Source organism: Rhea pennata, chromosome 12 (assembly GCF_028389875.1).
Source record: "Rhea pennata isolate bPtePen1 chromosome 12, bPtePen1.pri, whole genome shotgun sequence".
Classification (NCBI taxonomy): Eukaryota; Metazoa; Chordata; class Aves; order Rheiformes; family Rheidae; genus Rhea; species Rhea pennata.
In genome coordinates this window covers 17,993,340-18,013,684 of record NC_084674.1, presented here as the reverse complement: position 1 = coordinate 18,013,684, position 20,345 = coordinate 17,993,340, and the positions used below count along the sequence as shown (strand labels likewise).

Below are 20,345 nucleotides of genomic sequence, written 5' to 3'. Positions count from 1 at the left end.
AGTATATTAGGAATTTGGAAAGAATATGCAAGGTTATAAATAAATTTTTGAGCTGATTGGATAATAGTGGTAGGAGAGATAGCAAAAAGTACTACCTTTTTAGTAGGTGTTAACTGGCAAAAGTGGAAAGGGCAAAGCCAGAACATAGTATATCTCCCCATAACAAACCTAGACAAGCCATTTGGAAGGTTGTCTCCTGGAAACTTATCAACAAGACAGCACTAAATTCTGTCTTTGCTCTCTGTGTACTTATCTTGCATGATGAAGTCTGAAGCAGTTTGATGGGTGCTTCTTAACTATTTTTTTAAAGCATATTAAGAAGTTAACCACAAATTTAATTTTTTATGTCCAGACTGGGTAGGAGTAGAACAAAAGAAAATAGCTTTCTGAATTCCTGCATTTTGTATAACTGTAGTCACTGAGGCTTTTGTGTTCTGTGAGTGACAGGTAGCTAGCTTCTGTCTGTTCAGTCCATCAGCATTGTTTGAGACTCTCAGTTCTCTCCTTCTGTGTGATAGTTCTGACTAGAGTCAGTTGTTACTGGGATGATAATTTTTAATCTGCAAAGGCTTATCTGGACAGCAACATGCAGAGTCCTATATAAACAAACTGGCTTACTAAACAGGAACAATAATTGTAAGGAATGAAGAAAATGATGGGGAGAGAAGTATTAGGAAATTCTACTCTACTATTCCAACATTTTTTGAGGGTCTTGATGGTTACACATGTGAATTCTATTATTTCAAATTGATTCTAACTAGTCAATACTGTTATGCAATGTTTGTAATGCTTTTGCATTATGCTTGTTGTTTTTAATTTCATAAATGTGTGCTCAGTAGTCAAATGTTATCTAGAAGAGCATATTAACTGTGTGCTTTGGTTATTAGTTATCTGTTTGTATCATGCCTAATACAGTAAGCCTCTTGAAATATGGATGATACTCATTTTTTAACTGATCTTGGCTGCCATATGCTCATATCTTGGTCTTTTTTTATTTTTCATTGTGGGGAAATTATGTACTGTTTAGAAGCAGCTTTGATTCATCAGACAAAGTTTGTATACAGTAAGAGTCAAAAGTACAGACTACTTTCAGTGATTGCTGATGGTTTGTTCATTATTAAATTCCTGTTGAGATTTTTGCACTTCAGTGACTTTTAGTGAAATAGAAGTATAGTTGGTTTTTGTTTTGAGGAATTCCTAGGAAGTATTGCTAAATGACTGATAGCATTGTTTCCCTATGACTGAAGGGTATTATGTTTTGGAAACTGTAATCTCTTCAAGATAGAATTTGTGTGAGTTAGTGTGTATTTAATAGAGCAGTGTTTACTACCCCAGAAGTTTCCTTAACTAAAACTGTTCAAATATCAATGGAGCACTCAACTGTCTGAATTGTATATAGGGTGGAAATGTGTTATGCTCTTTCTATTATAAGAGGAAATAATCTGTTTATTATAACTGGTAGTAATGCCCCTTTTTCAATATGACGCTTAAACACTTGCCTAACTACCTGGCCTTAAAAAAAAAAATAAATTAAATTAAAATTAATCATTTAAGCATTATGTATCAATTCTATCAATGTTTTCTTGGATGTAATTTGAGTCCTTAGGAGAGCAACTATCACTGTTTGTGAGTCGAGGGGAAGAAAATAGATAATAGTCTGTATGATGCTTATTACATCATTTTAAAAACGATATCACAGCACGCACTTCATGCTTTATTTTTTTTTCTTGCCCTCTTCCCTTGCTGAAACTATATTAATCTATGTTTTGGGGATTTTGAGCTTACTCTTCTCATATTCTTACATAGAGAACATTTACAGGAAGAATATTGAGATACTCTTGCTCACTTTTTTTACTCTTACCAATATTTCTGCTTTTGGAAGCACTACTACCTCAGATTTTGCCAATTTAAGTGATCCTTATAAGTATCCTGCACTTCTACTTTTTACTACTACAGATTGATGTTCATCTTTGCAAAGCACAGTTTTAGAGCTGTATGACTGCCAGAGCATGAAATATATATGTAATATCAAGTATTTTTTCACTAATTATGCAGAGACTAGTTTTGTATGTTTTGTGTTGAGAGGTCTGATTCAGAATGACCGACAGAGGTGAAACTTCCAAAACTTCAGTGGGCATATTAGAAATGCAAAGAGTTGTATTTAGGATAGCCTATAGTGCTAAATGGCTTATTCATTCATGAAGTTCTTACTGTAATTTTCTTAAGGCTGGAAAACTTGCTGTTGATAGAGGCTGGGCAATCAATGTGGGTAAGTACAAATGTAGTGAATTAAATGATACTTAAGCATCATGTTTAAAACTAGTGTTCTCATTTAACATGATGTGAATTCTGCTTTTAATAAGTGACTCACATGTACCAACCTAAAATCAACTCTAACAGAGGAGAGAAAAGTACAGAATATGTTTTCTTATCCACTGTCACCCATATTGCAGTTTTGTAGTTAAAATGTTCTTTGAATGGAGGGAGGGAAAAAGGTAACAAGATAGATATACGACTTTAGGGAAAGTGACTTGAGTTTGTCAGATAAAATTAGGGGAAAATGTTTGGAGTAAATACTTCAACAGAAGTTACTTTCGTTAAATTATATATTATTTTTCATAGACCTTACCATCAGCCAGTTTACATATGACACCAAATCAAGGGGTTGGCTGATATGCTGGAGAGTTGGGTTGTACTAGTTAGTTTCTGGGTTTTGGCAGTGCTGTACAATTCTATCTTTTTCTTGAAAAAGACATGAATGAACAAATTATGAAGAATATAGTCAATATAAATCTGCTCTATTGCTCTTATCAAATAGTGCAAAACCAATGAACTACTGAAGCAATATTTTGTCGTGTGAGATCTTGCATGTAGACTTCCTAGGGTTCATCAGTGCTGGAATTTCATTTATTTCTTACACTTGATGTTTCTAAAGGCAGTAAATCCTGTATAGTGGCATCTGTGCGACTGTCCTGTTTTTGAAGTATAAGTACATTTCTACTTTTAAATAGAAGGAATATTTGCTATAGCATAACAGAAAAATATCTTTTATTTTTCAATTATTATCAGGTAATACTCTATAGGGTTTTTTAAAAAGTAAATACCAGATTTTGAAAACAAAACAGACATTTAAAAAGAAACTAAAATGAAACCTAAATGCTGTCATTTACTGATGCATGAAGTGAGCAAGTTTATTAAATTTCTGACTGAAATGTTGGTAGCAGGTTTCTCAGTAAGTATTCTGTCTTTGTGTGTGTGTGTGTGTGTGTGTATATATATATATATATATATACACACACACACACACACACACACACACAAGTGTTTTGCAGGAGGTTAGTACTCTGGTGTAAAGTGTATGCATGCTTGTCTTAGAGGTGTTCTTAGTCTTCTGATCGGAGTGTTTGCAAAAGACTTTTACAGTGTAATGGCATGTGCAAATAGTGACAACATAGTATATATATAGTTTTTTCCATGACAAACACCTAGGTCAAAAATAATCTTTTCAAATTACCTCAATGTTAATTTGGCCTTATTGGGATATGCTGCCTGAGGGCATGAACCAAGTATAACTCTGATCATGTGCCTGGGAGTAGTTAAACTTTCACAGTAGTATGCTTTCTCATGTAGGTGCTGTGTGTTACATTTGTATATTACACAGTTCTTATTAAGCTAGGTTAAAGGGACAGTTCCCTTTAAAATGGGCATGTGCTGATCTTTTATATTTGACCTATCAGGCCACAGAGTGAGATAGATACAGATGTTTTGTGCTGCTGTGTAGGGGATTGACAGCTCTAGGTATATTTGCTAAAGAAAAAAGCCTGGCATGCAAGTGAACTTGATCTCTTTACAGAGATAGTATCCTCAGTATTCAGCTGTTCACATCCCTAAAATGTTTATTTTAGGGGGTGGCTTTCATCACTGTTCAAGTGACAAAGGTGGAGGATTTTGTGCATATGCTGATATCACACTGGCTATTAAGGTAAGAAATATTCTTAAAATAGTGTTTTCTACCATTTGTGCAAATGGAAAAAGTCATAAATAAAGCACTTTCTAATTTACATCTTAATAGCAGAAAATAAAACTGTCTAGACAGGTAGGTGAATGGAATTGCTGTACTTCATGTTGCAATACATAATGTGTAGCTATGAAGTGGAAGAATTACAGGGATCAGAATTATGGATGGAAACAGTTAAATTGTGGTGGTTATGTTTTCTTGCAAAAATATTAAAAATTGAACTAGATCATTTAGTATCTTCAGTGATAATTATCCCAGTCTTACAGTAGAACCTGAAAAGTCCACATGAGCTTTGGTGGTTACAATCAAGGCCTATGTAGAGACAGAAAACCTCTCTCAGAATCAAGTTGCAGGAAAGACTTGGACTTGTGAATAAAATTGTGAATGTCTCCAAAATAACCAGTGGATGTAAAGAAATACCTTTGGTACTAGCTGTTAAAAGATTGAAGCAAGAGTCTTTTACAGTTAGGGCTTATTAAATGTGCTATGTTATATTTGTATGCTTGAATATCTATAAAATACCAATAGGCATAAAGCCCTAAGGATGTAACACACTATAAGACAATATCTTACTTTCTGTAAAAGAGCATGTACAGAAGTCAATATACAATGTTCTATTATTCCTATCACTTATGCACAGACTGGGAAAATATAGTTGGTTATAGTTTGTACAAAAGCAATAGTTTTTTTTTTCTAACTATTAGTGATCATTGCATTAATGATCATGCATCACAGTGTAGTTCTCCACTCTTGCTGATGAGCCTCATTTGAGAAATGTGCTATCATCTGTGTTTTATCAAGTTAGCACCTGTGCAGCTTCTCTATGTTGGGACCCAGTTGTTGCTGTTGCTTTCTTTGTGCTCTTGATGTTTATCCTTCTGCTCCTGCATCTGATGGCAGCAGTGCTAAGATTGGCTTTATAAGCTCTAGCTGGACCTGTCCAACTGCTGTTGAATGCAGAGGATATACCAATACTAATCTTAATAGGGAGTATTACCATGGACTCCATTCTGTTACCTGTGGTTGTTGGACTTATGCTTCACACAGGGAGTCCACAAGTTAAAGAATGTGATGTTGTAGAAACTATTCCTTGATTCTAGGTCGTACTTTGTGAGTACTTCACAAGTGCTTTGTGAGAGAAAGGAGATGAGTAGAACTTACTCTTTTCCTTACAAACTTTCTCTTCAGGTAGGTAGTCACCTGCAGAAATGTCCGTGAAATGCTTCATTCATTTCATATGATGCAAATGTATGGGGGTTTTTATCCTATAACCATAAAGGTTTTTTATATGAAGCAAATAACTTCATAATGAAGTGTTTTGAAATTGTTCAGCCTTTTATTTGGAAAATGAAATGCATACACTGTGTACTTCATTTAGATCAAAACTGTGCAAGCTTCAAACTTTCGATTTAATGTCACTTAACTATCTCTTTCTCTTTTTCTTTGCTTAAATATTCAGTTCTTATTTGAAAGAGTGCAAGGAGTGTCTAAAGCCACAATTATTGATCTGGATGCCCATCAGGTGAGTAATTTACCTACATTCAGTACTACAGATGTTTTGCTAGAAAAACAAGGATGAATACCATTTTTCTAATAGCTTTATAAAACTCAAATCACAGAATATGAAGTTAATCATAATAAACTGAACAGTTCAGTTTTGTTTCAACTGTATTAAACCAGTGGAATAAAATTGAATTGAGTTGTAGCTCCATCATGTGGCTAGAAGTAAAATAAATAAATAAAAATTAAAAAAAAAATTGACTTTCGTGCTGTTCTGCAGCATAGCAATCTTAGTCTTCAGTATCCCAGAAGAAACAAGAATCCCTTGAACAGAATTACAGTTGGTTCAGTATGCATGATAACTGCAGCAACTTTTGCAGGAAATAAATTTGACCTTCACTGATAGTGGAAAGCCTGACTTCAGGGTGAAGAACTATAGAATATATCTGTTTCCCTGGAAAAGTGCTTTATTATGGGCACTGAAAATAAATCTCATTAGGATTTATTTTGGAAATTCTACCAAAGTGATTAAAAGGAGACTTAAATTGGTTTTGCAAACTGCTCAGTCCACTTTAAAAATAACACTTTTCTCTCCTAAATAAAAAGGAAGGAATTATTTTTGGAAAAGTAGCTAAAGTGCAAAAGATCAGAAATATCAAAGATATTTTAATTAGTGAAAATTGATCCTTATTTGAAGCAGTTTGATTGCAGTGAGGAAGCCTAATGGCTACAAGAGTCTTCCATTATTTCTCCTATCTGCAAGTTAAGGTATCCTAAAATTACTGTGAAACAAAGGCACAGATTATACAATAAAAATGTTTTGTCTGTAGGATTATTTTCAAGGGTGACTGTCATGCTGTATTGATGCTTTTTTTTAGGACTTGGAATATATTTTTTGGGGGTATTGTGCTGGCAACGTCAGCCAGCACACTAAATCACCCTTTTCTGTAATTATTTCCTTTCTTTGGGGAATCACAGCTTTATGAAGTAGTAGATCAGCAGGTCCATTTTAAGTTTTTCATCTTGTAAGTGTTCTAATCCTTGGTATCTGTGCTAGTTTTGCATGCTGTAATAAAATAGTTCACCCAGAAGCTCTTGTTTTACATCCGTTAACTGTTCCTCTGTGGGCCAGAGGTGATGAAGAAAGAGTAGGAGCTGCCTAATTTTTAGGTGAAAAACTCCTGGGGTATTCCAGTGCTTCCAATTTCCCTTTTCATATTGATTGGATAGCTTTACCCCTGTGTTTCTAATTTTATTTTTTGTTTCAAGAGGAGAAGTCATAGCGAAAGCATAGTTTAAACTGTCCAAAGATTTTTACAAAAAGGTACTAAAGATTTATTTGTGGACTTCTGTTTCTGTAGTTAGAATGAAATAATTCTAATAACTATTTTGTGTGTTTGGGGTTCAGCTCCCATGTTACACTGATCTTTGGCAAAGGTGACATAGGGATTGCTGTGGAAGATTGCTTTATGGTAGGTGACGAGTCTAAATGAGAGCCGAAAGAATACTATTTAAATTCAGATGGAAGGGAAAAAATATTCAGAATCTGAATTTTCTCTTAAGCATCCATCTTCCCAGCCAATACAGTGTTCCCATTGGATTTCCTGGTTTTAAACCATAAAATGTTAAAACTATTGACTTAAATGGGCATTTAGTTTTTATAACTTTTCCAATGATTACTTATCTCACAAAGACATGAATTATCAGAACAACTTCTGTCTGCATTTTTTTTTAAAATAGCCTTGTAGCAGGCTATTCTAAATGTTAAACTGACTACTTTTGTGAAATTGGAACATGAAAGATTCATTCTTTGGTCTGGGTCACAGTTATCATTGTGATTTTTGCTTACTTACATACATAAGTACAACTGTGGTATTTTATTACCTTCCTGGGGATGTTATGATGTTGATTGATAATACTTAGAGTCTTCAGACAAAAATACTGACACTATCAAACCCCCCAAAAGTTCAAAACAACCTTTAAGACTGTAAACATGAGAATGTCACAGGATTTTTAAATATTAGATCTTGTAGTCTTAATTACCTTAGAACTTGAAGATTTAGTTCTGTATGGATGTTCTAGAAAAAAAACTAACTGAATTTACTTCAGGGAAATGGCCATGAGAGGGACTTCATGGATGATAATAGAGTATATATTATGGATGTGTACAATAGATACATTTATCCAGGGGATGGATTTGCTAAACGTAAGTACATTTGAAATTTTAAAATGTAAAACTACTATATTGTTAAATTTTTTAATTTACTAAGTTTACTTGCAGTGGTGCTAACTTGCTTTGTATTTTATGTAGAACATCATTTTCAGGGGTTATTTTAAGTCTCAGTTTTAATAATGCTATGGTGTTCAGTTGGATTTTCAAAGCATTTGAAATTGGTTCCTGAAGCTGTAGGTTTACTTTCCTGTCTTCCTCTTGCCTAGAAACTTTTGGCCTGAAGCCAATGTTCTCTCTAAAGAGAAGGGAAACAACCTTGGAGAGAAGGTGTGTAAGATGCTATAAACACAAGAGATTTGAATTTGAGAGTTCAAGGAAGAACCTATTTCATGATAATTCTGTAAGTCATGAGATCTTAAGGATAGACGTTGCTGACACTGAACTTCTGTTTATAAAAGGAAAATCATGGAATAGTCTGAATAGAAGATTGGGTCACTGCTATTTTGAGGTCAAATGAATGAAGCAAGCTGCTATTTTGAGGTCACATTGAGTGAAAATTTGGTAGCAGTCCATTTAAAAGATCATACCAAGCTTAGAACAATAAGTTAAATAATGCTATTGATTTGAAGGTAAGTGTTAGAATGTGATGTTTCCATAGATTAAATTTACAAAAATTCATTCAGAATGTTTCTCTAGACTAAACTTATAAGAAGTCATTCAGGAATAGCTAACACTAAGGTTCATGTTTCTTTCAGATTCCTAGTTTGAACATATTTGGGTATTGTCCTATCTGTAGAACTTGCTTTATCAGCATTTAGAAAACAAGATGCATCTGAATATGAAGCAACTTCAAAAAAATAAAAAATAAATCATACAAATATTAAGAGCTGGTGCTTGATTTCTTCTCTTCCCTCTTCTACTCTGCCCAAATGATGTGCCTATTATATCTGGTGACCTGACAGCTGGTTGGCTTTTGATAATTACTGAACCAGAAAGCAAAGGTCAAAAGTTTGATCTTTGATTCAGTAACACTGGCATTTATTACAGGCTTGATTTGTTATCTAAATTCTAGTTCTTCTATGTGTGTGTGGGGAGGTCTATCCTGCTGTTGAAATCTGAAGAAATCTCACCTGAAAAGCCTACTTCATTTGGGTTCTTGGCAAGAAAGACGTACATCTATTTTTTTTTTTTTTTTTTACTACTGAAGTCTGAAAATTGTTATACCTATTTCATAATAACTTTAAAAATGACCATTTAAAGCACATGTATGGAAGTAGAAAAATCACAAACAAATGAAGGCTTAAATGCCTCCCTTTATTCATATATCAAATGACAACATTTTTAACATGATTTAAGACCAGCACAAAAAATTCCTTGTTAGCAAATTTGAAATACTGAATTTAGAAATAAACTGGTGTTTAATACCCTACATTTCTCACTTTTTTTAATCCTTCAATGTGTTTTTAAACTTTGCTTTTAAGCATTATACTCCTTAATATGTAGAAAACTAAATTCACTCTAAGTAGATATACGTAAAATCTTACATGGTATCACTTCAGTTATCTTAAATGATTTTAATATATACTGGAAATCACTTTGAGGGCACAGGCCTTATCACTGATGTGAATTCAGCTTCCAAAGCTGCTGCAATGACAGAATTGCTACAAATTCTCTTGAAATGTTACAAATGATCTTCCCTCTGCTGCAGGAAAGTATTGAGACGAGTATGTGACAGTATTGCTGCTTGGAGAGTCTCATTGTCATGGCTGTTGTGCTGAGGAGAGTTGCTTTTTGTTTCCTCTTGATTACTTGGGATTCCTGAGCACCTAGCTATTCTAGGTACATGTATGGCCTTTCAACAGTAGTGTTGGAATGCACCCTAGGTGGTGAGTTTTTCCCCTCCTGTAGAGCTGGAAATATGAAGCATGAGGTACCGAAGGCTATGGCCCAAAGGCACATGAATATGTAATTTCTTGTAGGGTGAATAAGGATGTTTAAGAGTTCAGTGTCTAATACTTTAAAATTTTGTGCTAAGTGGCCAGCCTAAGATGAGATCAGAGGGCAAATCTTTTAAAAGGAAGTAGAAGTTTGAGCCTGGGAGTTTGAATCTCTAGGGTAAATCCTAACTTGTCTTTGTCTCCCTGGACTCTTGTTACTTTTTTCCTATTGTATTAGAGGAGTCTGTTCTATACAAGTATTTTCTGCACACTTCATTAGAAAAAAATGACTAGCTAGCATTACATAATGCTCAGCCCTAACTATCAGCATATTGTGTCCTTGAGAAGTGATTTGGAATTACAAAGCAGCTTAGGAAGAGAAAAGGAGAGGATAGACTGGGAAAAGACCTAGTTATTGCAGGGTGAGCAACAAAGTTGACAGCTGCAGCTCAAAATTTAGGCCTTATAAAAGCTTTGGTGTTGGACTGAGTGTCTTTTTACTAGTTTTCAAAGCTTTAGAAGTATTTTCATTAACTAGCAGTAGATGACAGAAGAGAGGCTGTGAAATACAAAAATCTTGTTCACTGTAATGTCACACATCCTTTACTGTATTTGTCAGTAGTAACTCTTGAGTTGGGTAATGACTAATCAATGTAATTCAAGATTTGTGTTGGAGATGAAGACAGGGTGCCATGCAGAAGCATGGAATCTTATTCATGAGTGTCACAATTTGTTAATGGTTTAATGGGGACAATATACACTTGTTCTCCATGCTAATTTATTCACCTCGTTCTTTAAAGCTCTATCTAGCATATTCATTACTCTGAAGAGAGTCTCAAGTTTTGTTCAGGGGAGTACAGCTGTGCAGACTTTTACAAATGTTTTATTAAACAATAAGAAGGGGATTCAGGGAAGACAATATTGTAAAGAAATGAAAAACATTAATGTTCTTGATATGAAAAAAACATGGAAAGGAAAAGACACTTCTCTAATGTTGGACAAGGATGAAAAACACTAAAAGAACTGTCCAGCAATCATTAGCATGAAGAAGTGTCATTGTTGCATTCATTCACGCATACTCAGTGGATGCTGAAACCATGCTTAATTCAGGGCCCCAGTCATTTAATTGAGGTCATACTGTATGCTGAGGCAAAAGTCATACCTTGAAGGACCTTTTGAAATAATTTGAGTAGTCCATGAGTTATAACTGCCTATGAATCCCCAGAGCTAAATGTATAACCTTGAGATTCTTTCCTCTTCTACCTCATCAACTCTCCTTTTGCTTCTAATGCTTTATTAGAAGCATTAGCAATAATTTGCTTTAAATTAGGAATAGGTGTTTGCTGCTTCTGGTCAGATTGTAGGATAAGAACATTAGGCTGCAAATGCTTGGGACAAAGCCAGATGCATTCATAAATAGTATAATAGCAAATGATCATGAATTTATGTGAAGTTTTGAATCAAAACAAACAATCTTAATTATTTGTCTCAGTGATATTCATCATATTGCTTTTTTTCCAACTAATTGTCTATATTAACCTATATAGTCTATATTGCCCTTTAAATTGCTTTTTAATTTAATTTTCTTTGGTAAATCACTGTTTTCCAATAACTTTTTCTACTTACTGCTTTTATAAAACTTGTATGTCAAATATTTTCTTGGAAGGAACTCTTTCCAGATCATTGTGCTTACATGTGCTGCTGCTTGCTGAGAAAACAAATTGAATAATGATTTTTAATTCAAGATTCTGTGAAAATGCAAAGTACTTCCAAAATTTTGAAATATTATCTTCTCTTACCTATCTCTTGCTTTTTCTTTCATAGTGAATTGTTTATTCAGTAACACTGGAACATTTTTTAGGTGCCATAAAACGCAAGGTGGAATTAGAGTGGGGTACAGAGGACATAGAATATCTTCAGAAGGTACAAACTCATGTGGAAGGCGCATTAAATGAATTAAAACCTGACATCGTTGTTTATAACGCTGGAACTGATATTCTAGATGGTGATCCATTGGGAGGACTTGCTATTTCACCTCAGGTTTGTATAATACTGGAATGTATACAGACTTTCTCTTCTCAACTGCTGAAGGTAGGCCTCAATGTATTACTTGTGGAAGTTTGTTAGATGAAGGTAAGAAGCATATTTCAGACTAAAACAGAACCTTTTTCTGTTACAGATAAATTTCTTTCTCTGCCCTTTCCCTATGTTTTTATCTTCTCTTCATGTGCTGATGTGAAATATTTGTTCTTTGTGTGCCTGTTTCAGTATCCTTCGTTTTTTCTCTAAAGTATACTGCTTTTGAACATCCAAATAGCACCCAGAGGTGTATCTTTTTTTTTTTTTTTTTTTTTTTTTTTTGTTCTTGTTGTTTGGGAAGTCCTTCCCCCTACCCTCCCAACCCCATTCTATGATGTTTCCCAGGTCACCTGCCCATAGCAGGTACCTTGCAGTCCAGTTTCCTGTAGCCATGTATTTCAAACTATTTTTTTGGTATCCTCCAGTTCTGGCTTTTTTGTGCACCTCTATCTGCATATTCTTAAGTCTTTCCTTTCTACATTCTTTCCTATTCAAATATCACTTCCCTTGTTCAGTTTTAGTTTTTTGGCCTTTTTCAGTTCTGTTTTTTTCCCCTTAATTCTGTTTAAACTTTGATTTATTCTGTATAGCTTCATAGAGGAACTGATGTTCCTGATCTAACAGGTTCCTCTCAGAATAAAAAAACTTACAGAACTCTTATTTTCTCCAGTTTGTGATTCCTTCTGTAAAAAAATCCTCAGTCTCTTACTGCTTTTATATTTGGGGTTTTTTTTGCTCTCCACTATTTCAATACAGAAAAAAAAAATGCATTCTTGATTCGTGAGCTGTCAGAATCCTTTCTAACTGAGCAATCACTTAGCCTATTCAGTTTTCTTCCTCTTTTGCAGTACCTTAGTTCTCAAATACTTTTACTTGCGTAGAGCCCTGGTTTCTGCTGTTTTTGACTCTTATGTAATTCTTCATTCTTAATCTGTGTAACTGATGAGCCTTTGGTGCTCTCTGACTGATACGAAGTCCTTGCTGGGCTGGGGTAGAACAACTCAGGAACTACATCAGATCTCCAAATTTTTGTTCTTGTGACTGTAGAAGTCTCAGACTGGAAAGGAGTGCTGTGAGGGGCTTGGAATTGTTTAGTTGTCAGCTGGGAGACAATACTGCTTGAGCTGCAGGATCTTGTTTGATGGAACAGTTTCTTGGAAAGGAGTGGCCACCAAGAGAAATGGAGGCTGGTGATATATGTAAAGGACTTTAAGATGTGCTTTTAAAAAATTTTATCTGCTATTTGAGAAGGAATAGTGCTAATTGTCAAGGAAAATAAGTTGCTGCATCTTCCTGTGTGTTATGTAGAGGAAGAGGGACAGAATGTAAGCAACTAGGGGAAAAGAAATGTGAAGAGATAATTTTGAATAGCAGCTGAGTTAAAAGGCAGAGTATATCTACTCCCCATGCAGCCACTGGTTCAGGTCCCTGAGAGAGAAAACACGTTTCTGCAGCTCAGACTGTTTTTTGTATTGAGGGCTAGGCTTTCTGTCTCTGATCTTGTTGGCTTACATGTGAATGACATGTTTGATCAAGCTTGGTAAGCTCTCGAGTTATTGGAAATACCAAAAGGTGAAGGCATTGAGCCTGGATAATTCATGTCTTCAAGCCTCATTATTCCAGTCTTCAGTGATATAGTTGTCATTGGTATTTTAAAGCCTTTCCACAGTGTTAACTGTGCTCAAAATTATGCATGCTACTAGTGGTAGTCTCTTGATGCTTCAGGTTATAGCTACAATGTTTGAGTAGCAGCATGCAAGTCCCTCTTAGTTTTGTTTGTAAGTGACAACTATATTGGGCTGTTATTTTCAGCTTAAGTATTTTCTTTTCTGGTAACAAGCAAATGCTGGAAACAAATTCAAGTCTCTTTCCCTCAATTCTTCCAGAATCAGCCACTAGAGACTGTGGACGAGGAGTGCAGGAGTTAAGTTCATATGAACTGTGACTTCTTACAGTTCTTGTGGTATAATGCTTCTTATACGCAGTGATGGTTCTCAAGGGAGACACAGCTCATTCTATAATTCTGTTAATTCCTTTAAGGAAGGACTTTCAATAAAATACTTCCACTTCCTTTGTCTTTTTTATTTATTAGTCCTGATTCCTTCTCTCTTACAGGGCTGTCCTAAACTATAAAGAAACTTATTGTTGCATGGTTTTACAAGTTTTTTCAGCTACATTTGAATTTTATTCTTTCCCTTTATCATTTATTTGTGGTCAGTCTCGTTTTTTGGTAGGGTGGTATTTCCTAATGTGTTTACAGAAAGTGTTCTTCTACTTTAAGCCCTCATTTTGTAGCACTTCTGCTTTTTGTCCTATTTATTGTATTTGATTTGCATTTTTAGTTTTAGTGCATTTTAGAAAAGTGCATTTTAAAGTGAAAGATTTCTGGTTTTGCTCTGGGGGTAGTTTTTTTTTAAAGATTGTGCTTTTAAAGCTGTTAAAGTATTTTGTTCATACCATAAAACATAGGGCTTGGTCATTTATCCAATAGTGCAAATCATAGGGTAGAAGTCTTTTAAAAATCACTTTTTTTGTAATTGTTTTAAATATGTAGGGAATTGTGAAGCGAGATGAAGTAGTATTCAAAGCTGCCAGAAGCCGCAGAATTCCGATCTTGATGGTGACGTCTGGAGGCTATCAGAAGAGGACAGCGCGGATTATTGCTGATTCTATTCTTAATTTGCACGACCTGGGGCTTATTGACAAGGAGCTAGCAACCAGTGGAGCTGAAAATCCTAAGGTAGAACAGATGCTTAGAAACTCTATTGCAGACTTAACCAACTTGTCACTGCAATGACAAGATTCTGAATATTAGGAAACAACTTACTGTTTCAGGAATAGGAGACCTGCATGTCATTACCAGAGTTAATATAACATATTCAAAAAAGACTTAACTTGCCTGTAAATTGACTAAATGCAAATAATATATGGTCACAGAATAACTGTTTAAATTCTGAACTTATCTTGAACAAAGGCAACATATTCTTATGAGCTAATTTAGACTTAAACTGAAGGACACTGTCTTTCTAATAGAAAATGTCTGTCTAATTTATTATTATTATTGTAGAAAACTTTAATTATTATTGTTATGGATAGTCTGTTTAAAGAACTATGCAGTTGATATCCAAAGACCGTCCCAGATGTATTTCAGATGATATGGTAGGAGAAATCTGGACTAAGCCTAACTTGATCATTCTTTGTTAAATATATTTTATTTATTTATTTTTTTTGAAATTGTAAGGATTATGTACAGTCTTCAGCTGTCAGTGCTGAAGTTTATGTGCAATACTATGAAAAACTGATCAGTTGTTTGGCTTTTAAGCTGTAGCCTATTAGAAAGTTTAATTTACGTGTTATTCCTACTGTTGACAGTGACTTAAATCCTACTTTACAAACAACTTCAGAAAAGGAATATGAAATATTTGTTGATATGCAAATGACCCCTAAGGGCTCAGCATTAACAGTCTGTTTTCTGCACCTCTAAAAATGAGGCCTGCATATAAAAGACAATAGTTGTTAGGCACTGAAAAATGCATAATGAAGAAATTAGAATTTGAGAGCTCTGAGAAATCTTGTAGAAAATGAAATTAGCAGAAGTTGAGTACCTGTTGTTGTAAACTGGTACTAACCAGCCTGTGTTGTGTATAAACCATCACTGGAGAGTTTCGAATTTTTTTTTCTATTAGTGCTACATTTTTCATGTGCTCAGACTATTGGTAGTCAGTTGTAGTCATAGCTGGTAATCAAGTGGTTCATATTTAGAGTAAAAAACTGTGAAATTGCTCCATTAAGCTTATTTAGTATATTTATATGAATTTTTAGGAGCTATTATGATTTGGGATCAAAACAGTATATTCAAGAGCAAATATGAGTACATTTATTAACAGCAATGTTTGTTTTTAAGTTAATGTACTTTGCATTAGATACTGTTTGTAGCATTGAGTCATAAATTTACTAAACTGTGTATTTGTCAGGAGCTTTTTTAAACTTCTAAGCATTCACTTATTTGTAGCACAAGTTTCATGCGATAAGGTTTGAGCCCTCTTAGAAGGGACACCGGTATTTTCTTCATGGTAATAGAATCAGTGTATAAGCCATTTCAGGAATGTTTAAATCTAATTAGGATACTTACCTCAGTTAATGCTAATTTTGAAATTGTTAGGGTTTTTGTTTGTTAGGAAGTTGCACAATTGCTATATTTTGCTTTAAAATAGTTTTGGCATATTGCACTAATCTTGAGTTGCAACACTGTTTTTAAAAAGCACTTTTAAACTTCTCACTGAATGGGTGGTCGAAGTACTAATGTTGAGATTTATTTTCTAGACTGTATTAAACGTTGCTGTTCTTTCCTATAATTTTTATAAAATTATAAATTATATTTCTATGAACTAAAACTCTGTAGTAGTGCCATATGGTCTTTTCCAAAACACTTTGTGTTAACATGTTTATATTCTTCATTGGAAATTAAAATGATGTTGCTTGATACTGACTGATTTTTCTGTTCACTTTATACATGTTGGGTGACCAAGATTGAGTGCAACAGTTCATTGAAAAGGCAAGAAGGTGCATTTTTTTTTGTATGTGCGAATGTGCTGTGTATATTAGTGATTTTTTGAAACTAAGATAAAATGTTATTTTGATTGGAGACATTGGATAGATATAGGAAATAGCTGTGGTTCTGAAGTGGTAGCACAGTGCAGTTGACTTCTGCTGCCAAAAACTTAAAGATCAAACTTTTGGCTGGAGTTGAATTAACTGTAGAAATTAGGACAAGTAGCATTAGGCACATCTATTTACCAGTTCTGCAATATTATGTTTTGCCAGTACAATGGTCTGTGGAGCCATAGCATGTTTTCATATATCATTTTCCTTCAAAATTAATATTATGGATAATTAGTTAAATTATATGTTGTCAGATATAGTTATGTATTTCCACTAATAAGATCTAAATTCAATTTAGTTTTGCATCCCCTTCCAATCATGATATAACATCCTTTGAGCTTGACAAGAACTGACTGTTTTAGGCTGGCCTTGAATACATTGATTTTTCATTTTTACATGAATTTCTGCTTTTTCAGAGAATGCCTTTTGTCTTTATAGTTCCTTCAGTTAATTCTTAATAGAGTTATAACAGATGAAATACTTTGTGAAAGCAAGATCTGTCTGATTTCTTTTGATTCTGATTTCTAAGAAAGCTCTTAATCCTGCTAGCCAAAAGGAGCTTGTCATTTGTTCTGTGACTTTGCCCTTAGTTTTGTTTCAGGTATGGAGGAGGGCAAAATGAGCTTAAGATAATAGTAAAGTTGAGACAATGATGCTGGAAAAACTGGTTAAAAGTCAAAAGTTGTACCCTTCTCTTTATTCTTCTTTTGTGTGTCGTTGAGAGCTGCAGACAATAGGAGCTTCTCTTTGCTTTTTGTAAGAACCAAGTAGAATCTTCCCTGGTATATGTAGGTACCAGGATATTCATTTGCATCTTCAATATTTTTTGTTGGCCTCTATCTTTTTCATCTTTGATTTTTCCTGTCACTATCATTCAGCAAAAGTCTCATCAAGAACATTCTGCTTTTTTTGTGACTAGGAATTTTTCTAATTAGAGGCTGTTCTCCAATTGCCAGATATCTGTGGGTAATGCTTAGCCAATTTTTTAACTTTCAGAATCATCCAGATAATTAGACATTCTGTGCATAAGGGCTTAGCAAAGTTTGGGCTTACTCATTTTGGTCCTAAGCTCCAACAACTATTACTTGTTTAGTGCATGAGACTCTCACAATTTGATGTGTAAAAGCATATACTGCATACACACCCGAGTCAGTGGCATGTATACACAGCAAATTCTATTGATGACTGGTTTTGAAAAAGCAGCTCAATAGGATCCCAGCTCAGAAAGATGTTTGCTGTCTGAATAGAAATAATTCATAATAACCTGTTCAAAGAATGGAACAGTCTTTTTTTAATTTGTTTCCATAAAAAGATAAAAACAAATAACAGAAGTAGATGCAGCTTTTTTTTTTTTTGTGGGACTTTCAGAAACTGATCTGTAAAAACCGCATCTGATGGTTCTTGACTTCCAAATATTATGCTTGTCTTGAAGTATTACTGTAAATTGGATGTTATTCTTTGCCAGGAATCACATCTTGTGATACTTACAGAAGTACAGATTAATGAAAAGCAGGGGGAGGGGAAGTGTTGCTGCAGGTGACATAATTAACCAATACAATCATTCTTGGTTTCATGATAGCACAGTTTGCATTTAGCAGAGGAAGCAGTAGTAAAGTAAGATTCAGTCCTGCCTGTTGCTTTGCAGATGTGAAGAAGAGCATGAAGTCCTGAAGCAGATAAGAGATTCTGAAAATCCTAATTCATACTTATTTTTTCCCAGAACAGATACAATATTTAATGTAACCTTGTGAGGTTTGAGTGATAATTTGTTGCAAGTGTGTTGATTCTTGGATATTCTGTCATACTGTTCTTTAAAGTGATGCCATAAGCAATGGTTGCAGCTCAACTGTAGTCCAGCAAGGAGCTTATGCACAGGCGTGGTCACAAGCATGCTAAGGAGTATTTCTAACTGCCTGACTGTAAGGCACTATGGACTGCTGCAATCCTTAAAGGTGATAACACCTCTGAATATCAGAGCTATCAGTTCTAAACTTGCCAGCATTGTATGTGAGGTTTCAAGTAGTCCTATAGTATCACACAGTACACTTGTCATCCATGTCATTCAATGCAAGTTTGCAACAATTTCCTAAAATACTGTTAGAGAAGTCCTTAGACTATTTAAAGTTGCCAGAGGGAATATTGGTGAAATTAAACTTTTTTGGATTAACTTTCAGCTTCATGGAATGCTCTCTCTGAAATCAACCCTGAAGCTATTTTTTTTTTTTTTGCCTTGGATGTTGTTTCTCAAATTCCAGCTTTTGTTAAACAACCTGAGAAATGTCTGGCCAATTTTTGATTATCAGAGCAAAATATAGTAAAGGAGCTATAAGGAAATTCTTTAAGGATGCAACTTAAAGATGCAACTAAATACTGCACTTAAAGCTATAGCTAGCATATTAGGATCTGAGATAAATTCTACAAAAGTGAATTAGATATACCCACTGCTCAAAGAACATCCTGTGATGAATATACAAAGCCAGAGTGGAGCTTGCTGTCTTATTATTGACCAAAATCGGCAACTTAGAGTACTGAAATTCAAAGAATTATTTTAGATGTTAGAAATAAGTAAGACTGTAGGGGAAAACTACAAAGAGAGGGAGAAAAGTTAACTTCTGTCTTCCATTCTCTTTGCAGTATGCAGTAGCATCTGCAGTCTTTGTAGCTCTGCAGATAATGTTGATCATTCATCCCTTTTCTTTCTGTTATTGTTTCTAGATGTAAACATTGTCATAAGGATGCAGTTTTCAAGTGGAAGCCATATAAAACACAGCCTTGTTTTCATTTGTGGAGGAGTAACATATAGGTTCCATCAACTTGCTTCCTTGGCAATTTCTTTGATACCTCCTTTTTACTCCTTAGTTACTGACTTATAAAACGTCGTATAGTAAAGCAACTTCTCCATGTAGCTCAAATGATAAAGATAAATAAACCCATGTGTTGAGCAAACTTTTCTCATGACTTCTATTTACTGTTGATAGTATTAGAAAGCTTTAGGAGCTCCTCATGTAAGGGAATACATTTTAATGTTAACAATTTGAAAAACATCTGATATGGTTTCAGATTTAAGTCTCACTGAGCTGTAAAACAGATCCATGTTTTACTTGCACCCTAATTAAAAGCAGGTACAGGTTTTACAAATGCTGCAGTAAAAAAACAGGTATGACAGTGGCTATGTTAAAAGGCAAGAGAAGTCTTTGCATTTTCTCTAGCATGTATTCATTTACTCTTTAGGGAACAGAATATTGAAACAAAAATCAGTGAGTGATAGGACTGTATATGTTATGATTAAAGATCAAAAGCTGAAAAATGAATCTGAAAACTGCTAAGTCCTGTATCTAACTGACCACGATACAACCATATAACTATTAATTCTTTATCAGATATAGTGGCTGCTGTGGACAGTGTTTGTTATTGTCATAAAAACCACGGAAGGAAGTACAGGCTCTGTAGTCTGGCTTCATTTGTTTAATAAAAAGTTAAACTGCATTTCCATGCTGATTAAATACAAAAACTTAGTTCAAGGAAAGACTGACTTTTTAAAAAAAAGTTATGCCTTAGGAAAGGCAACAGTTTTATGAATATAGTTTGTTAAATTGTAAGATAAGGATGAAAAGCAAAGTTCAATTTTAATGCTGTTGAAAAGCTCTTTCCAGAATTCATTCTGTCTCAGGTTGTGTGTCAGTGGCAACTGGAAGAGTATGCTCCATGCAGGTGTTGAGGGTGCATGAATGGCTCCTCAAAAAGGACTTGTTCCTTAATGGAGTTACTGTATGTTTCCCAAAGTGTTACAGCAGGATATGGCTTTTGCTAAATATTGCGTGACAGGAAGTATGAGACTGAGTTCTCTGCTCAATATGCAAAGTATCTTTAACTTAGTCACAAAAGCAGATTACTAGTAATAAATATATCGATTATTGTTTCCTGTAACCTTTTATGCATATGTAACACCACCTATTCAATTTAAATTCTGTAATAT

At 34.5% G+C, this 20,345-nt stretch overlaps 1 protein-coding gene across 1 annotated transcript in view; it reads left to right on the top strand.

The window, feature by feature from the left end:
• The window catches only part of HDAC11 (histone deacetylase 11), a 32,329-nt gene extending 16,139 nt beyond the window's left edge, over nucleotides 1–16,190 (top strand). Inside the window, exons 5-10 of the mRNA XM_062585491.1 lie at nucleotides 2,227–2,269; nucleotides 3,906–3,982; nucleotides 5,478–5,540; nucleotides 7,628–7,724; nucleotides 11,490–11,668; nucleotides 14,262–16,190. Of these exons, the coding sequence (XP_062441475.1) occupies nucleotides 2,227–2,269; nucleotides 3,906–3,982; nucleotides 5,478–5,540; nucleotides 7,628–7,724; nucleotides 11,490–11,668; nucleotides 14,262–14,504 (702 nt within the window). The 3' untranslated portion in view covers nucleotides 14,505–16,190. The remainder of the gene's footprint in view (nucleotides 1–2,226; nucleotides 2,270–3,905; nucleotides 3,983–5,477; nucleotides 5,541–7,627; nucleotides 7,725–11,489; nucleotides 11,669–14,261) is intronic.
• Nucleotides 16,191–20,345: the final 4,155 nt, after the last annotated feature.